The 16,380-nt window shown below is 38.8% G+C and overlaps 2 protein-coding genes across 2 annotated transcripts; both read left to right on the plus strand.

The window, feature by feature from the left end:
* The first annotated feature begins 486 nt into the window (after positions 1-486).
* On the plus strand, positions 487-8,899 carry slc35b1 (solute carrier family 35 member B1). The gene is made up of 9 exons (XM_067615591.1): positions 487-1,028; positions 2,884-2,987; positions 3,175-3,305; positions 3,425-3,455; positions 4,485-4,645; positions 4,768-4,894; positions 7,341-7,447; positions 7,610-7,763; positions 8,178-8,899. The coding sequence occupies exons 1-9, from the start codon at positions 904-906 to the stop codon at positions 8,228-8,230; spliced, it is 993 nt and encodes a 330-aa protein (XP_067471692.1). The 5' UTR covers positions 487-903; the 3' UTR covers positions 8,231-8,899.
* Positions 8,900-12,985: 4,086 nt separating this feature from the next.
* On the plus strand, positions 12,986-15,834 carry ndufa4a (NDUFA4 mitochondrial complex associated a). The gene is made up of 4 exons (XM_067570361.1): positions 12,986-13,146; positions 14,838-14,926; positions 15,127-15,187; positions 15,556-15,834. Exons 1-4 carry the CDS (start codon positions 13,105-13,107, stop codon positions 15,610-15,612), a joined length of 249 nt encoding a protein of 82 aa, XP_067426462.1. The 5' UTR covers positions 12,986-13,104; the 3' UTR covers positions 15,613-15,834.
* Positions 15,835-16,380: the final 546 nt, after the last annotated feature.

Below are 16,380 nucleotides of genomic sequence, written 5' to 3' on the forward strand. Positions count from 1 at the left end.
TTACTTAAACTCTATTCTGTTATATTTATTTTATATTTTTTTTGTTTATCCACCCCCTTTCATAGTTGTCATTCCTGTGGTTCGCCTTGTTGTTGATGTGTCTGCCTTTGACACGTGGATTTGCTGTTTTTAAATATAAGAACCGCCTCGTTCCACCTGAATCTGCTTTGTGATTGGCCGTGAGTGGATCTTAATTGCCTTACATGGACCAATCAATTTAATCCACATCCTAAGACGACAAAAAGGCACGCGACATTTTTGAGGAAGGACCTCACATTTTTAATAGTTGCCTTTAAAACTGCATACTTGCTTCTTTTATACAGTTCATGCATAATTGCTAATAGAGGGAAGATACAATTAGGGATAATTCATCTGGATCGACGCGGTTACACTGAATATAACATCATGCTTTTATGTTCCAGATTTAATTTATTAAAATATTTCTAAAGGTTCAGGCGGCTGTAAACAACCCAGAGGTCCTTTCACAAAACCAAATTTCCTGACGCCACCTCTTTTCTCCCTAAATATAGCTTTTAATTACTCTATGAAAACAGTAACTGTACTCACATCTTTCCCAGGTGAGAAAGCAGGGATGCTTTTTCATGACCCGGAGGACATTTCAAGACGGACATCATATTAAATTATCTAAAAATGAACACAATAAATACATGACACCATAGACTGTCAGACAACTCAATGCACCGTTGAGCAAGCTTTAAGAAATACAAGCTATTGTGCTTAAAGGAAATAACAGCTTATTGTGCATAAAGGAAGTTATTTATAGTAAACGCGAGCACCATTTCCGGGCTCGTGTCTGCGGCTATAGTGGAGCGGGACGTCGGTGTGAGGAGCACCGGGAGCGCGGCGGTGTCGGTCACCATACCCGGGCTGGTGGAGGACGGCATGGCTGCGGGAAAGGGAGCGGGGAAGCCCGCCTCGCTGTGGGACAACACGCGGATACGCTTCATCGTGTGTTTCTTCGGAGTCTTCGTCTGTTATTTCTACTATGGGATCCTTCAAGAAACCATGTAAGTGACTTTTAATGACAAGATCCGCCGCCTGCACCAAACTCCATTGAAAAAAACGTCAATTTTTAATGTGGGCTTGCAGCTCGGCACTTGTAAGGATAATTTAATTTGACATAAATGCAGATAATGCACCACAAGTTACATAATGTGCCAGCTGTGTTCAAACCTTTCATTATGCAAACCGGTGCCAGATATACAAAGTTACTTACAGCGATATGAAAGGCGACATTGACGTTAAATTGTCAGTATTTTCAATGGAGTCTGGTGGGACTGTCTCTTAATGAGGGAGTTGAATGCATTGGTGCATATAAACTCTAGTCGGTCGCCTCTGCTTCCTTCATTATTATTCATAGTCAGATTAATGCATGCGTCAACTTTCATATTTAGATACAGTAGGGTCCAAAAGTCTGAGACCACTTTCCCATTCAAGTGAATGACACATTCAAGTGAAAAGGGGAAAGTGGTCTCAGACTTTTGGACTCCACTGTAGGTCTGTTTTTAAAATGCCCTTTTACAGGCGATTTATAGCAATGGTTCTCCAACTTCTCCACATCAAGGATCCCTAAACTGACACAAATAAGACCAAAGACCCCCATTTGATAAGGTTTTTGTCCCAGACTCCCCCATCTGTAATGCCTTTTAGATGTTTTATTATCCAGACCCATGACTAAAACAATCATACGTTCTGTCATTGAGTTACTTATGGATCGAATTACAGTGAAATGAAATATTCCCCTTTTTGCTATGGACACCATGGATCCCCCTCAAGGGCCCCTAGGGGTCCCCAGACCCCACTTTGACACCCACTGATTTAGAGTCCTTTAATTTAAACAGGCTGAAGAAGTCTTTTATACATCAGTCTTTCCTGTCGCTAAAGCAAGATCAGTGTGCTGCTATGTTATGATCCGGCTCTTTGGCCACAACATAACAGGAGACAAACCATGCTTAGTTTTAACAGGAAATAAGTTTATTAACCAAATTAGAAATTAAATATTCACAATAGGGAGTGTGGAAATCAGTAGAGTCAGTGGTATTTGATGTGCATGAGTGGAGGATGTGTGTTTGTGTGTGTGTGTGGATAAACTAAAACAGCATAACTGAACCAAACCAGTGAGAGAGAGAGAGTGACAGCGAGTCAGGACTTAAATAACTTGAGCTAATGATCACCTACAAAAGTAAACAGGCAGGTGAATCAAATGGCAGAATAAATATGACACCAGCGGGTCATCACATGCTAATTGAGGTCTGATACTTGTTAAAAGCAATAACGCTGTTCTGTAAATACTGATTTTAATATATTTTTAAACATGCTAAGAGAGAGAGTAAGGATTCTAAGTTAAGTATCAAGTCTAAATACTTGTTCGTGACTCTCTAGAAAGAGTAAATGGGGGCTTGGTCTATATTGCGTTTCACATACTGAGGCTTGACACAGATGGTATGTTGTTTGAAGTCCCAAAAGGGAGCAGGGATCGTATCTGGTTTCAGAGAGATGACTCGAAACCCGGCGGAGCCTTCTAACAAACCTGACTGACTGACTTCGATTACTTCAAAAATACTCCCACTACTGTTTACGATGAGTTCTTGACCACAGTTTCCTCTTGTCACCAGCAAGCAGACAAGATTGTATCAAAAATTATGAGTTACCTAACAAAATGTCACCCCCACCACCCTGTCAGTTGTAATTTAATGCATTACGGCCTCTTTCTTACTGAAGGACCTTTTCACAGCTAAGCAGCTTGGAGACTCATGAAAGCAGTCCGCTCTTTACCCTCAATACTCCTCTTTGTAGCAGGAACGCTGGTGTCCATGATGAACTCTATTCAACACGCTGCTGTTTCCTGTTTTTGTTTTCCAGCACTCGAGGCGATTACGGTCAGGGAGAGAAGAAGGAGAAGTTCAGGTTCGCCCGGACGCTGGTCTTCATCCAGTGCATCATCAACTCTCTGTTTGCTAAACTCTGTGAGTCTGTTACACATATTCGGAAACTGTGAATCTGTCACAATTAAGATTTTGACACAAGTCTGTTGACTTATAAGCCTCAAACTGGTAATCTGGTAAAATGTTTTGCTCTTAAAGTGTTTGATTTATCATATTACGGCTTGTTGATGCACTTTAAGAAAATAAATCTTCTCTTTTTTATCATCAGTGATCCAGTTTTTCGAGGGCTCTAAGCAGGATCGCACCCAGAGCTGGCTCTATGGGCTGTGTTCCCTCTCTTATCTTGGAGCCATGGTGTCCAGTAACTCTGCCCTTCAGTATGTGAACTACCCAACACAGGTGAGTCTGCTGCTGTTTTTTTTTTGACATAACAAAGTCAGTTGCTATAAGTCTGATTGTGAGTCTGCATTGTTTGAACAGTGTCGGTGCTGTTATGTCAACCTTTTGCCTTTTTGCAGGTGTTGGGGAAATCCTGCAAGCCCATACCAGGTAAATTTAACAATATCACTTCTGCCCACATATCAGCTGCATTTCACACACATAATATGTTTATATAAAAGAAAGAATATCACAGTTAAAATTACTTCTCTTAGCAGAGTAGCTGGTGACATGTAATGGTGAGGCATTTATTGTATCCAGCAACGCTATGCCTGAATATTTGTGGTTATATACTATACAAGAGGGGACCCATAACTTCCTGGAAGCCATTGCTAGCGCTGGAGTAGAGTGTAGTTGCCGCTAGGTAGCGTACGCCTACAGAATATTAAGACTGAAATGGAGAAGATTCGCCTCCGTGGAAGAAATCCAGGAAGAATCGCAGGAGGCTTTGGACACAGAGACAATAGAGGGAGAAGAGCTGGGACAAGTGTATCTCATCTCAAGGAGAGTACTTTAAAGGGGATTAGAAAGGTACTAATTAAGATGTAGAAGGACAGTTTTTCTCTTTTAGTTTCAGGAACTTTTGGGTCCCCCTTGGTATGCTAAAAAATCTAAAAGAGCTTTTAGTTAGTGAATGAGACTCAAGTAATGATCAGGTGGAGTGAGATACACTCCTAAACACACTCACTGCAAATATTAAGTACAACAAATCAGTCGAGCATTAACAGCTGCATCTATGCTACTAAACAGACGTCTAAGGTTATGGTTGATCTTGTTGAAAAAGGGGAAATGTACATTTATACACTTGTCACTTCCTGTCTTTGTTTCAGTTATTAGTGAACGTTTCAGGCCTCGGCTGTGCATCTGTGTCTGATAATGTAATGTGCAAATGTACACAGTAAAATTACCCATTTGTATATGTATAAGAGAGAGATGCTGATATCTCAATGAACTGATAAAGGACACAGACAGTAAGCGTATGTGGCAGGTCTGATTGTATATGAGGGTTATGTCTCATCTGGTTATCCGCTGTTACACACACATCCATATGTTCCACTCTCAGGGATAAGGGCCTGTGAGATTAACTCACCGTAGATATTTCACTATTCAGTGATCCATCATGTTATCGTGTTGTTTCAGTGATGATTCTCGGTGTGACGATACTGAGGAAGAAGTACCCGATGGCTAAGTACTTGTGTGTGCTGCTGATTGTGAGCGGTGTTGCTCTGTTCCTGTATAAACCCAACAAGAGCTCAGGTGTCGCAGACGACCACGTTTTCGGGTTTGGAGAGATTCTGTTGGTGAGTATTTATAGCTTTATATTCCTTTCATTTCACCTGTATCCCATTCATTGTAATATTTCCATCTGCGTCTCCTGTGACATTTGTCTCACGGCTTGGTGATGTGTTTCGCCGTGTCACAGCTGGTCTCTTTGACATTGGACGGTTTGACTGGTGTAGCCCAGGACCACATGAGGGCTCGTTTCCAGACGGGCGCCAACCACATGATGCTGAACATCAACATGTGGTCCACTCTGGTGCTGGGACTAGGTGAGTCAGCTGCCAAACTCTCATCTAACAGAATATGAGCCACGGAGTCCCAGGAGCACGGAGGGTTTCATTCCAACCGAAACTACATCAGGGCACATCGGTGATTGACACGACTGCAGCGACGGAGGAGAAACTAATGAGCAGAATCACCTTGGTGTGGTTCAGCACTGCCAAAATACAGCTGAATGAATCTGGCACACTGGTGCACTGAACATCCTGTTGCAGAACCTTTCTCTCTGAACATTGCAAATTGATTAATCAAGGCTTTTTGTACCATTTAAATTAACTTCTATATGAACTTGGATGAAAAATTATCAACTAGAAACCAGTTGTTAAGCCTTTTCTAGGGATGAGTGAGATGCAGCATAAGAAAAATCCATCTTAAGTCACAAGAAGCCACAAAAACAGATTTTAACAGCTCATGTTTATGAGGGGATACTCCCAGAAGCCATTGATAACATTGGAGTAGGGTGTAGTTATTGTATTTTGCTGCTAGGTAGTGTACGCCAGCTTTTTTTAACTAGTCTGGGAATTTGCCTCATATTTATTTATATGTTTGTTTGTTTTTTAAAGAGCTAAGATTTGGCTTCAGTGCGGGCAAACGCTAACACAATAAAACAAACGTAACTAGGAAGGTAATAAAACCAAATAAACCAAATCTCAATAAATCCCCCGTTAACCCTGTGGGAGCCATCAGCCAACTGACCAACCGCCTCTTGCTGTTGTGTACACACCTGTTGGCATATACTCTCTTTCACACACACCTGTCACAAGTCACGTCTGTTCATTTATAACCACGAGGAAGAAGACAAGTTATATAATAAACATACAACAGATTATGACTGCTGTTGTAAAAAAAAAAAAAAGTGCAAAATGTTTTTGCATTAAACAAATGTAGTTTTGTAGTTTGTATATTCTGGCATCTGTGGCGCATAATTTCCTGTTTTTGTCAATGTCATCTATTGTGTTGACATGTTCACCAAAGTTACATTATACAGGATGCTTGAGTGTTCTGCAGTTTTGCACAAGCACTTTGAACCATCTGATTTACAGTTGCATATCTGTGACTCTTTGAAAAGTCTGAAAAAGTCCAAAATGATGTCAACTGAATGTCAACATCAAGGTGTTTTGTTACCCTGCTGGTCCAATCAACCATTTATTCAAAAATACAGCGTAGTTACATGTTATCATCATTTTAAGGTGTTTTCAGTATTGACAGCTGAATGCTAACATTGTCATATTCACATAATAATATGTCAGTGCTAATATTCAATTCTTAAGGGGAACCTCGGTGGGAAAAAAGGCTCCTGTGATGCAGCAGTTAATGGCGACAAAACCAATGCAAACTGTGTCAGAGAAGAAAAAGGTGAACGCTGTTCTCTCAGGAGCCAAAAACTCATTAATTCAGTCAAGGCAAAGTGTTCAGTGTTATCTTTTGTAGATAAGGAATACTGCACTGCAAAGCCTTGAGTTCTGTGAGGAGGTTGCTATAATATGCTCTAGAGTAAGGTACATAAAACAAAAGCAGTATAACAAGGAGGCTTTCTAAGGTTAAGCACTAACGGGCTGTAAGATAAAGACTGAAAGGTCAAAGCCAGTGTGAGAAGTGAGAGACTGTTATCACTCTTGTAACAAACTAATTGGTGCTGCCTGTAATCTCAGTATATTTCCATTTCTCCTGCACATCTGGCTCCCAGTTTCATATTCCAAATTTCTATATATGTTTTTAGTAAGTGTTAGTTCCAGGCAGCTTTAAAATGCCGTCAGATGTCTTCAGTTTTGGTTTGTTAAATCTTCACAGTCACAGATAAACTCCTGCTGCCTTAATTAGAAATTTTGCTTTTAGCTTTGAAGTGTTTTTAATCCCAGGATGCGAAGGTATTCTTACACCTTCACTCCTACGAATCCCAGACGCCCCCAGACCCAGCCTGCATCTCGCTGTTGTTGCTGTGTCACACCACTTGGTGTCGCTCTACCCCCACACTATGAACACTGTGATCTGGATTTTCACATCAGATGTTATGATTAAGGCAGCAACTAAGATTATTTTCACCATTGATTAATCTGTTGATTATTTTCTCAACTACTCAATTAGTTGTTTCGTCTATAAAATGTCAGAAAATGGTGAAAAATGTCGATCACTGCTTTCCAAAAAGCCCAAGATGACGTCCTCAAATGTCTTGTTTTGTCCCGAACAACAGTCCAAATATCAAAGATATTTAGTTTGCTGTCATTGACGACAAAATAAACCAGAAAAAAACGACATTTGAGAAGCTAAAATCTAAGAATTTTGACATTTTTTCTTTAAAAAATTCACTCAAAACAAGTATTTATCAAAATAATCTACTATTAATATTCTGTCAACTAATCAGTGCAGCTCTAATTATGATCAGTTACTTTGTTGTGTTTATGAAATGACACTAAATGTTGTTTTCTTTTTTCTCAGCGGTGTTGTGGACTGGGGAAATCTGGGAGTTCCTGAGTTTTACTGAACGCCACCCGGGCATCTATTACGATATTCTTCTGTTTGGACTGACCAGTGCTTTAGGCCAGGTGGGTGAATGGATGCGGTCGTTGTACTTGTATGAGACGATGGGTAATGTTGCGTTGCGCTGTTGGAAGAAATACAAGTTTTGGAATGAAGCAAACTCTCTGACAGCTTGTATCCCGATTACATTACCTAATTATTATTATTATTCTTATTTCTTTTATCAGACCTTCATCTTTATGACGGTAGTATACTTTGGACCTCTGACCTGCTCCATCGTAACCACCACGAGGAAGTTCTTCACCATCCTCGGCTCCGTTATTCTCTTTGGTAACGTCATGAGCACGATGCAGTGGTTCGGCACCGTCCTTGTGTTCCTCGGTGAGAGTTAATTCTGTTGCCTGTTTCCTTTTACCTTTTACTCAGTGATTCCAAAAGTAGATTTTTCCTCATTAATACAATGCATTACTGTGAAATTGTTGACAGATTGTAATGGCAGCAAAAGCTTTCAAAAACATGGTTGAAGTTATCAACAACAGCAGCTTGAGACAGTTACTGTATGTGCTTGTTATCACATAAAATTAAGTCCAATCAAGAAACACAGACTTCCCACGCAAACCATTTAAATAATGCATCAAGTATAATTAAAGAGGAGTCAGTCAGTTTTATTCTGAAATAGTTGGAAAAGATAACAGAAAGTTCCTATTTTGAATGTTTTTTTTTATCGATTTTTAGAAATCCAGAGTGTAAAATAATGTCTGTTCCTTAATCAAATCTTCGGTTTTCTCACTTTAGGTCTTGGATTGGATGCTAAATTTGGCAAAGGCCCCAAGAAGACGACACACTGAAACACCTGAAGTACAGCCGAGACAGAGAAAGAAAAAGAGAGAAAGCATCATTGCAGATCAAATGCAAACACTCTATAGCCAGTATCTTATATTCATAAGACATCCTGTGAAGGCATACGTACTGTACGTGCCTGTGATTTGTTCAAGTTAGATCTTTAACTTAACTGTATTTAAAAAGAGAGTCTTCGTCATTTTTAAAAATCCAAGTCTGCTGATATGTTGAAAAGATTTGTTTTTACCTGGGATCAAAGCCTGAATGAACTGTCATGAACCATTAGCATATTCTTTGCTTATGTGGAGGAATTTGGACGGGTGGAAAACATGTAGACAAATCCTTTTATTGTTTCTGAAACCAGCTCACTTCGCTTGGATGGAACGTGAACCAAACAAGGCCTAAGAAATACAATTCCAGCATTTAACTCATGAACTTACCTCCAAGTAAGGCCTGAGTTACACAATGTTGCTTGACAATGTCTAATTTTATTATCACACACAGTATGTAGTTTATTTCTTGGCAAACGGTTTGCCAAGTATCATGTCATTTATAAAACATAAACGGTTATATATGTAGCCTGTTGTGTTATGTCCCATCTTACTATTGAATTGTTTTTATTTTTATTTTCTACAAGTTGGAAATAACTTGCCATAAAAAGGGAAATTGTTATATTTCATGGTGATTTTCTTATTATTGCACACACGTGATTATTTTATATCAGTTAGTTGTAATACTATACTCATCTCTGATTGGTTCCAGGTTAGAAATGGCTGTAAAATAGCCAACGAACCCTTATTGTTTAAATTAATGTAAATATTAATATTATTTGAAATCATTACCACCTTCTGCTTTGCAATTTTCAACCAAACACTTAAACTTACAATGTATTTTCAACTAGGGCTGCAATTAATCCTCATTGATTTATCTGTTGATTATTTTCTCAATTAATTGATTAGTTTGTTTGATCTATAAAACATCAGAAAATTGTGCAAAATGTTGATCAATGTTTCCTAAATCCTTAAAATGTCTTATTTTGTTCAGACCAGCAGTCCACAACTTAAAGATATTCAGTTTTCTGTCATAGAAACCAGAAAATATTCCCATATCGGAAGCTGGAACCAAATAATTTGGACATTTTTTGTCTACATACGATTAATTGATTATCAAAATACTACAGAAAGCCTGGCAATTAATATGTAGAATATAACATGTTTTATCACTTTTTATGATGAAAGTCATGTCACCACAGAGCTATAAAGGAAATATTTGCTCCAACAAGCACAGTTGCAGGGTATCAGCATTTATGATTGTATTAACACAAAGAAAAACACTAAACATCTCAATATGAGGCACCTTAAAACTGCAATCTTTTCAGGGCGAAGCAGAGGAAAACCGTTATAAAGTTTGTGGAATAATGATTCTAATTTGGGGGAGATGAGAGTTTGTGAAACCTGAGGATTAAAAGACGGGTTCACAATTCTTCAAGTGTCTTAAACCAACAGTCAGGTTCCCAGATGAACAGTGGAAGAGGTTTTCCTCGCTGTAATCACTCCTCCTGTTCATACTGGCTATTAAAAGATCCCCTTCAAATGTGCTTCCAATGTAAGTGATGGAGGCCAAAATCCACAGTGTGTCTACAGCCAAAGTTGATATGAAGCTTATATGAGGATTCAGCAGCGTGAGTTAGTCATATCAAGTGGATATCTGCCACGTTTACAGTCTTTTTAGCATCAAATTCCCTCTTTGTGTTTCCTCAGACAGTGTTTCCCTGTTGAGCTGTGGTGGAAGTATAGTAACAAAAAGAGGAACTTTGGCACTAAAAAGACTGTAACGTTGGAAGATATCTACTTGATTTGACTCATTTGGGCGACTGAAGCTTCATATTAGCTTCAGATAAACTTTTAAATACATTTTGTGTGACTGTGGATTTTGTCTCCCATCACTTACATTGTAAGTGCATTATGAAGGGATCCTCTCATGGTCAGTATGAACAGGAGGAATGATTACAGCAAGAAAAACCTTCAAATGTGACTGAAATTATTGGTACCCTTGTATTTTATTAAAATAATGCACCATTCACCTTGAGCAGTGTTGAAATTAAAGTATTTTTCATTTGCAGTGGAACAAAAATCAAAACACTGAAATAGCCAGGACAAAAGTTATTGGTACCTTTCAGAAGCTGTGAGAAATAATTGATTTGTAGTGATAGTGGTAGTAGTTTTCAATCTTAGAATCGCTCACGCAGCCAGTTTAAAAAGGAGAAAATGACTCACTCTGCTGTTTTGTGCCACTGTGTGCACATTGAACGTGGAAAACAAAGAAAACTAGAGAGTGGTTTGAAGAGATTAGAAAAAAGGTAATAGCCAAGCATGGTCAACGTAAAGGTTACAAGACCATCTCAGAAGAGCTTGATGTGTCTGTGACCACTGTTGCCAACAAGTTCAGTTGCCAATATTATTAAAAAAGTTTAAGGCTTGTGAAACTGTAGCCAACATCTCTGGATGTGGTCGCAAGAGGAAAATTGGCCCGAGATTGAACAGAAGGATTGCTCGAATGGTCGAGAAAGAACCAAGAAAAACTTTAATACTGATCCAAGCCGACTGTCAAGTTCAAAGTACAATAGTTCCAAGTCACACTATCCGTCGCTGTCTAAAAGAAAATGGGCTCCATGGTAGAAGACCCAGGAAAAACCACTTCTAAGAGGGAGACACAAAAAAGCTAGACTGGACTTTGCCAAAATGCATGTTGACAAGCCACAGTCCTACTGGGAGAATGTGCTTTGGACAGATGAAACTAAAATTAGAGCTTTTTGGTAAATCACACCAACCCTATGTTTACAGAAGAAAAAAATGAAGCCTTCAAGGAAAAGAACACCATGCCTGCTGGAAACGTGGGGGAGGCTCAGTGATGTTTAAGGGTTGCTTTGCTGCCTCAGGCACTGGGTGCCTTGGCATTGTGGAGCATTGTCTCAGTAGCAGGCAGCAATGGGTCTTCCAGCAGGATATGACCCTGAAAAAGCCCCCAAGAGCAGATGAGAAGAAAACACTGGACCGTTCTGAAGTGGTCTGCTATGAGTCCTGATCTGAATCCTATTGTACATCTGTGGAAAGAGCTGAAACTTGCAGCTGGGAGATGGCAGCCATCAAACCTGAGAGAACTGGAGCAGTTTGCTCTAGAAGGGTGGGCCGAACTACCAGTGGAGACATTGAGAAACCTTATTCAGAGTTACAGAAAGTGCTTGATTGCAGTTATTACCTCCAAAGGCTGTGCTACAAGATATTAAAGGGGAACTTTGGGGTTTTTCAACCTGGAGCCTATTTACCCATCTATTAGTGTCTAAGTGACTAATGGGAACAACAGTTTTTGGAATTGTTCAGTATTGAGCGAGAGCACTTCAGCCGGCAATGTAATCAATGCTCATTTAGACACCTGACTGTTGTTTTAAGACAAACTTAAAAAACTGTGAACCGTCCATTACAATGAAATGACTTTGATGAAATGACTTTGATGAAATGAGTGCAGCTTTCTGTCCCTCTAATTGAGGGAAACAGCTCCACCTGCTGCCAGATTGTGGTACAGACCTGCTCCCACTGGAGCCAGAGACTTGAGCAAGAAAGTATTTTAGTTACCTCAGTCATGTAGACAGCATTAAATACTTTAAATCGACCTGTTGTTTATTGTTATTGATGCTGACATTTTAATTGCCTCTGAGAATAAAGCCACTGAGGTAGAGTTAATATTACAACTTGATATAATAATCAGATACAGCCACATTATGTAAAACAAGATTAAATTACCTGATACATTATACACATTTAATGTGTAACGTTAACTAAATTATTATTTTTTTTTAAAAGGATCACAGATTGGTTTTGTTTTTGAGATGGAGACTAGTTTTTTAATTGCAAGCATATAATACAAATAGTCATTACAAAACGTTACAAAAAACATGACAAACAAAAATCAGGAAACAGATATAATATAAATTCTGTCACAATTAATTATTGTATCCTGAATAAAAAGAGGAAAAGTAATATTTAGAAAAGACAAGCAGATGAGATAATCAGTAGAGATAAAAGAAAAGAAAACAAACAAAACAAAACAAAAAACAGCAAAGAATGAAAGGAAACCATGGATGTAGACTAGTTTTAAAAAAATATTTAAAAAATATTTAGACCTTATTGCACAATTTCTAGTAGGAACATTTATTGATTGATTGCATTCCTCAAGAAATAAAAAAAACAGACTGAAAGAACAACAAGGCTACAATAACAGTATATAAAGGCATTGGTATATCTTAATATATCTATAGGTATATCTATAGTATATCTTCACATTCCAGCTGTCAATGTATCAAGTTTCAATTAGATTTCAATTAGATTTCAATACATAACATATATAAATAATTTATGTATTGGGACTCAATCAACAAATCACACAGACGAACCATGTGGTGGCAAAGATGATTAAATAAATAAAAACAAACAAAGAAGTCTTGAAAATTCAAATCAAGAAGGGAAACTAGTTAATTACTACTATTATTATAATTATCATCGAGCATTTCAGTTTTGCCGGAATAAAATGTTGCGATGAAACAAACATCGAAGCGACAGACTGATCAAATCTTTATTAATTACTGGATATTTCTGACTTGTTGTATATCACAGATGCTCTTTGTGTCTCCGGTAATAATTAACAATCGTGTATTTTTGACCCTCCCTGTTCAGGCGGTCTGAGCAGCATCCTATTCCTGTTTCCTCGGCCTTTTTTTCTTCCGCCAGATCTCGCAGATTAAGTTGCTCACCGTATTTGGCAAGACCTTCGGTAATCCGTTTATTTCTGTACAAATTGGGAGAAATCACCCTTCACACGAGTCAAAATGCTCGCTACAGTCAGCAAACAGCTGAGAAACCACCCAGCTGTAAGTATAGTTTAGTTATATATTTAAAAAAATAATAAAATTTAAAGGTTTGTTGTGAATACGGATCATCTGTGGATGTGGCTAAACTAGTTAGCGCTGCTAGCTTTAGCGAGTCTCAATTTGACCGCACTGACTTTGAGAAATACGGTTAAAAATGTAAAGATGCTGAGTTGTCTGTTTTTATCCTCTAACACACATTTTCCCTCAATAACTCATAGCTTAAATTGTACCAAGACTTTTGACTGTTGATGCTTTTGAAGTCACATGAGGACACAGGCTTCACTGGCAGCTGGTTAACGTTAATGGTTAGCAGGTTAGCTGGCTAGTTAGCAAGTAGCATTTCTGGGTGTCAACCATTCTTTTCAACTGTTACATGAACTTCACATTTTCCAGAGTCAGGAGTGATGTTTCTGTTTAGTTTCAATATGACTTGAAGAAGTTAACCTAGTCTAGAGGTGTTGGCTGGAAAAAAAAAAGTTGTGAAACTATGTAGACATTGGTGTAAACAGGCCGATCCCAACACATGACAGCTGTAACTTCGCACCCAAGGGCCTGACAGTTCATTTGATACAGAGGAGTCATTTAAGTACATTTACTCAAGTATTGGACTTAAGTGTCACTTTGACTACTATTTATCAATATATAAAGTAGTTCAAACTAGCTACACGTCCAGCAGCTAATACAATAACATGCTGCTTACACACTGACGCTTTAATAATAATAATCTAATGATGTCATATATAATAATATATCAGTCAGAGGGACCAAACCACTACTTGCAATGGAGTGTTTTTACATTACTGTATTGCAACTTTTACTTACATAAAGGATCTGAGTACCACCACTGTTTTGAAGGTCATGCCTTGACAATATTTGCTGGAAGAAATCTTGGCTTCTACCCTACAAATATTGTGTCTCCAACAAATTAAAGGAGATCTACTTTAAACTTATACACAAGATGTATCCCTCTAATGTGTTTTTAGCTGAAATTACAGGTGTCTACAGCTCCCGCACCGTCTGTGGAAAATGTGAAGAAACCCCCCCGGTCTATTTGTTCTTTACTTGTGAGAAAACCTTGAACATTTGGAAAGAGCTTAGTTTTTATTTACTTGTCAAAGTCAACCCCACACACACCTTTAGTTTCAGGGACATTTTCCTGTTATTTTGACACAAGGCATCAAACACTTGGTTATGTAGTGAATCTCTTTGTTCTAATGACACATTTCTTTTCACGCAAGCAAAGAGTACTGAAAGGTGTACCAAACATTTGTTCTGTTTTCTTTCTTTTTTTTCATCTTCTTACTCTCACTATGAAGTTTTACAGATCAGGTCTTATTTTTGTCTGTACGCTTGTCTTGATATTTAAATTTGACGCATCATTTATTTTAATATCGTTTCTGTGACGCTTGATTCATGCAATGTTTTGTCTACCTGTATGTTTGTATAACTGCTCTGTTCATATGTTGCAATAAATGATAATAATAATAATAACTTGATGCAGAGTGAACAGAGAAAATGTTTGAGTCACTTTTACAGGCAGCGGTCAGTTCTCAAGCTGTTTTGACCAAACTGTACACTGTTTTCAGTATACACAAATTGTCAGCAGTTCTACTTTGTTTACTGATCTAGATCTCCAGTCAGCTGTTCCTCTTTACTTAATAAAAACTCAACTTGCCCTCTGTTCTTTGCAGCTGATCCCCCTTTTCATCTTCATCGGTGGAGGCGCCACCATGTCCATGATGTACCTCGCTCGTCTGGGCTTGAAAAACCCCGATGTCTGGTAAGATCTCGCGTCATCGTGACACAGAAGGCCTTCTCGTAGTGTTTATTCTGCTGCCTTTCTACTTTTGCTCTTTTTCAAAATGGCAAGTGGGTGTCGGGTGCACGTTCTCTGCATCTAATGAGACGATGAGAGAAGATGTCATGGGCCTCACAGTTTTTCGGTGTATCATCTTAAATATTTTTTTTCCTCCTGTACAGCTGGGATCGTAAGAACAACCCAGAGCCCTGGAACAAGATGGCCCCGACCGATCAGTACAAGGTGAGCCTCTAAGTCACCGCTCAGGAAATCATACTTTATGTTGAGATACAGTGTTTTTCTCTGCGCTGAAGTTGTAATGGACACAGGGTAGGTGTTTATGTCCAGGGATCATAGTATGGATGTTTGCCAAATGCGTTGCTGAGCCTCGGATTATTCCTTCAATGAGATTAATCAAGTGACATAATCTGGTTAACGTTGACCGCTAGTAACAAATCTGATAAAGTCATTAGCTACTGAACTGCTTAAGTATTCAGATACATGTAGTTTTCTTTTATTACAAGAACATCTAATAAATGAGGAAGGTGTGATGTTCTGTTGTGGCTCTACTTTGTGAAACATCTGTGCTAAGATTTTGTTTGTTTTCTCAGTTTTACACAGTGAACATGGACTACAGCAAGCTGAAGAAGCAAGGTCCTGATTTCTAAACATCATATCCGCTGGACCAAAAAAAAGATCAGCTGATCCGCACAGCCTCGTTTGAACTTCCGAGGGATACGATGCAGAAGCTAACTCCGCACAATGATTCATATTTAAGTTCTGTCATTGCATCCCATCGGCTTTTTTTGAAAGCTTGTCTCTGATTTGTCATTTTCGATCGGTTGTTAATAAAGTGAAGGAGTGTACTCTCCTCCATACAGAGAAAATAACTTGTTTTCATCTCATTTTATTGTGTGGTTTTCCATGTTCTTGACCTTGGGTCATGTTTTTTTGCTGTCATTTGCTTTCAGTTGTCAGTATTAAACACATATCACACATACATATCTGCATTATCACCCAGACCGCCTTCCACAGTCAGTCAGTCTACAGTTATGTCATTGTTATGTCTGCTGCAACTGTATTGGCTTTGCCTTCACCTCATTTCACCTTCGCCCTGCCTTTAACACAGCTGCTGGTGAATTATATGCCACACTACTGTTGGCTGCTGTCCAGAGACTTATCGGTATGGCGGAGGGGGGTGGGTGAGCAGACTTTAACCCGATCACATTTGAACAGCGGGCTCCCTCTGGTGGCAGCTGCGGCAGTCCAGTTTGATCTGATGAAACCTCACCACTATTCAATCCAAGTTTACATTCTGTAGTTAGAGACTTCTAGAGGAGGGGAGAAAGTGAGACGGCGCGCTCCTCTCCTTGCTCTTCCCCGCAAAGGTCGATTTGTGTTTGTGCAAAGCAATAACATGTTCATGTGTTGAACTC

This window comes from Thunnus thynnus, chromosome 17 (genome assembly GCF_963924715.1).
Source record: "Thunnus thynnus chromosome 17, fThuThy2.1, whole genome shotgun sequence".
NCBI classification, from domain to species: domain Eukaryota; kingdom Metazoa; phylum Chordata; class Actinopteri; order Scombriformes; family Scombridae; genus Thunnus; species Thunnus thynnus.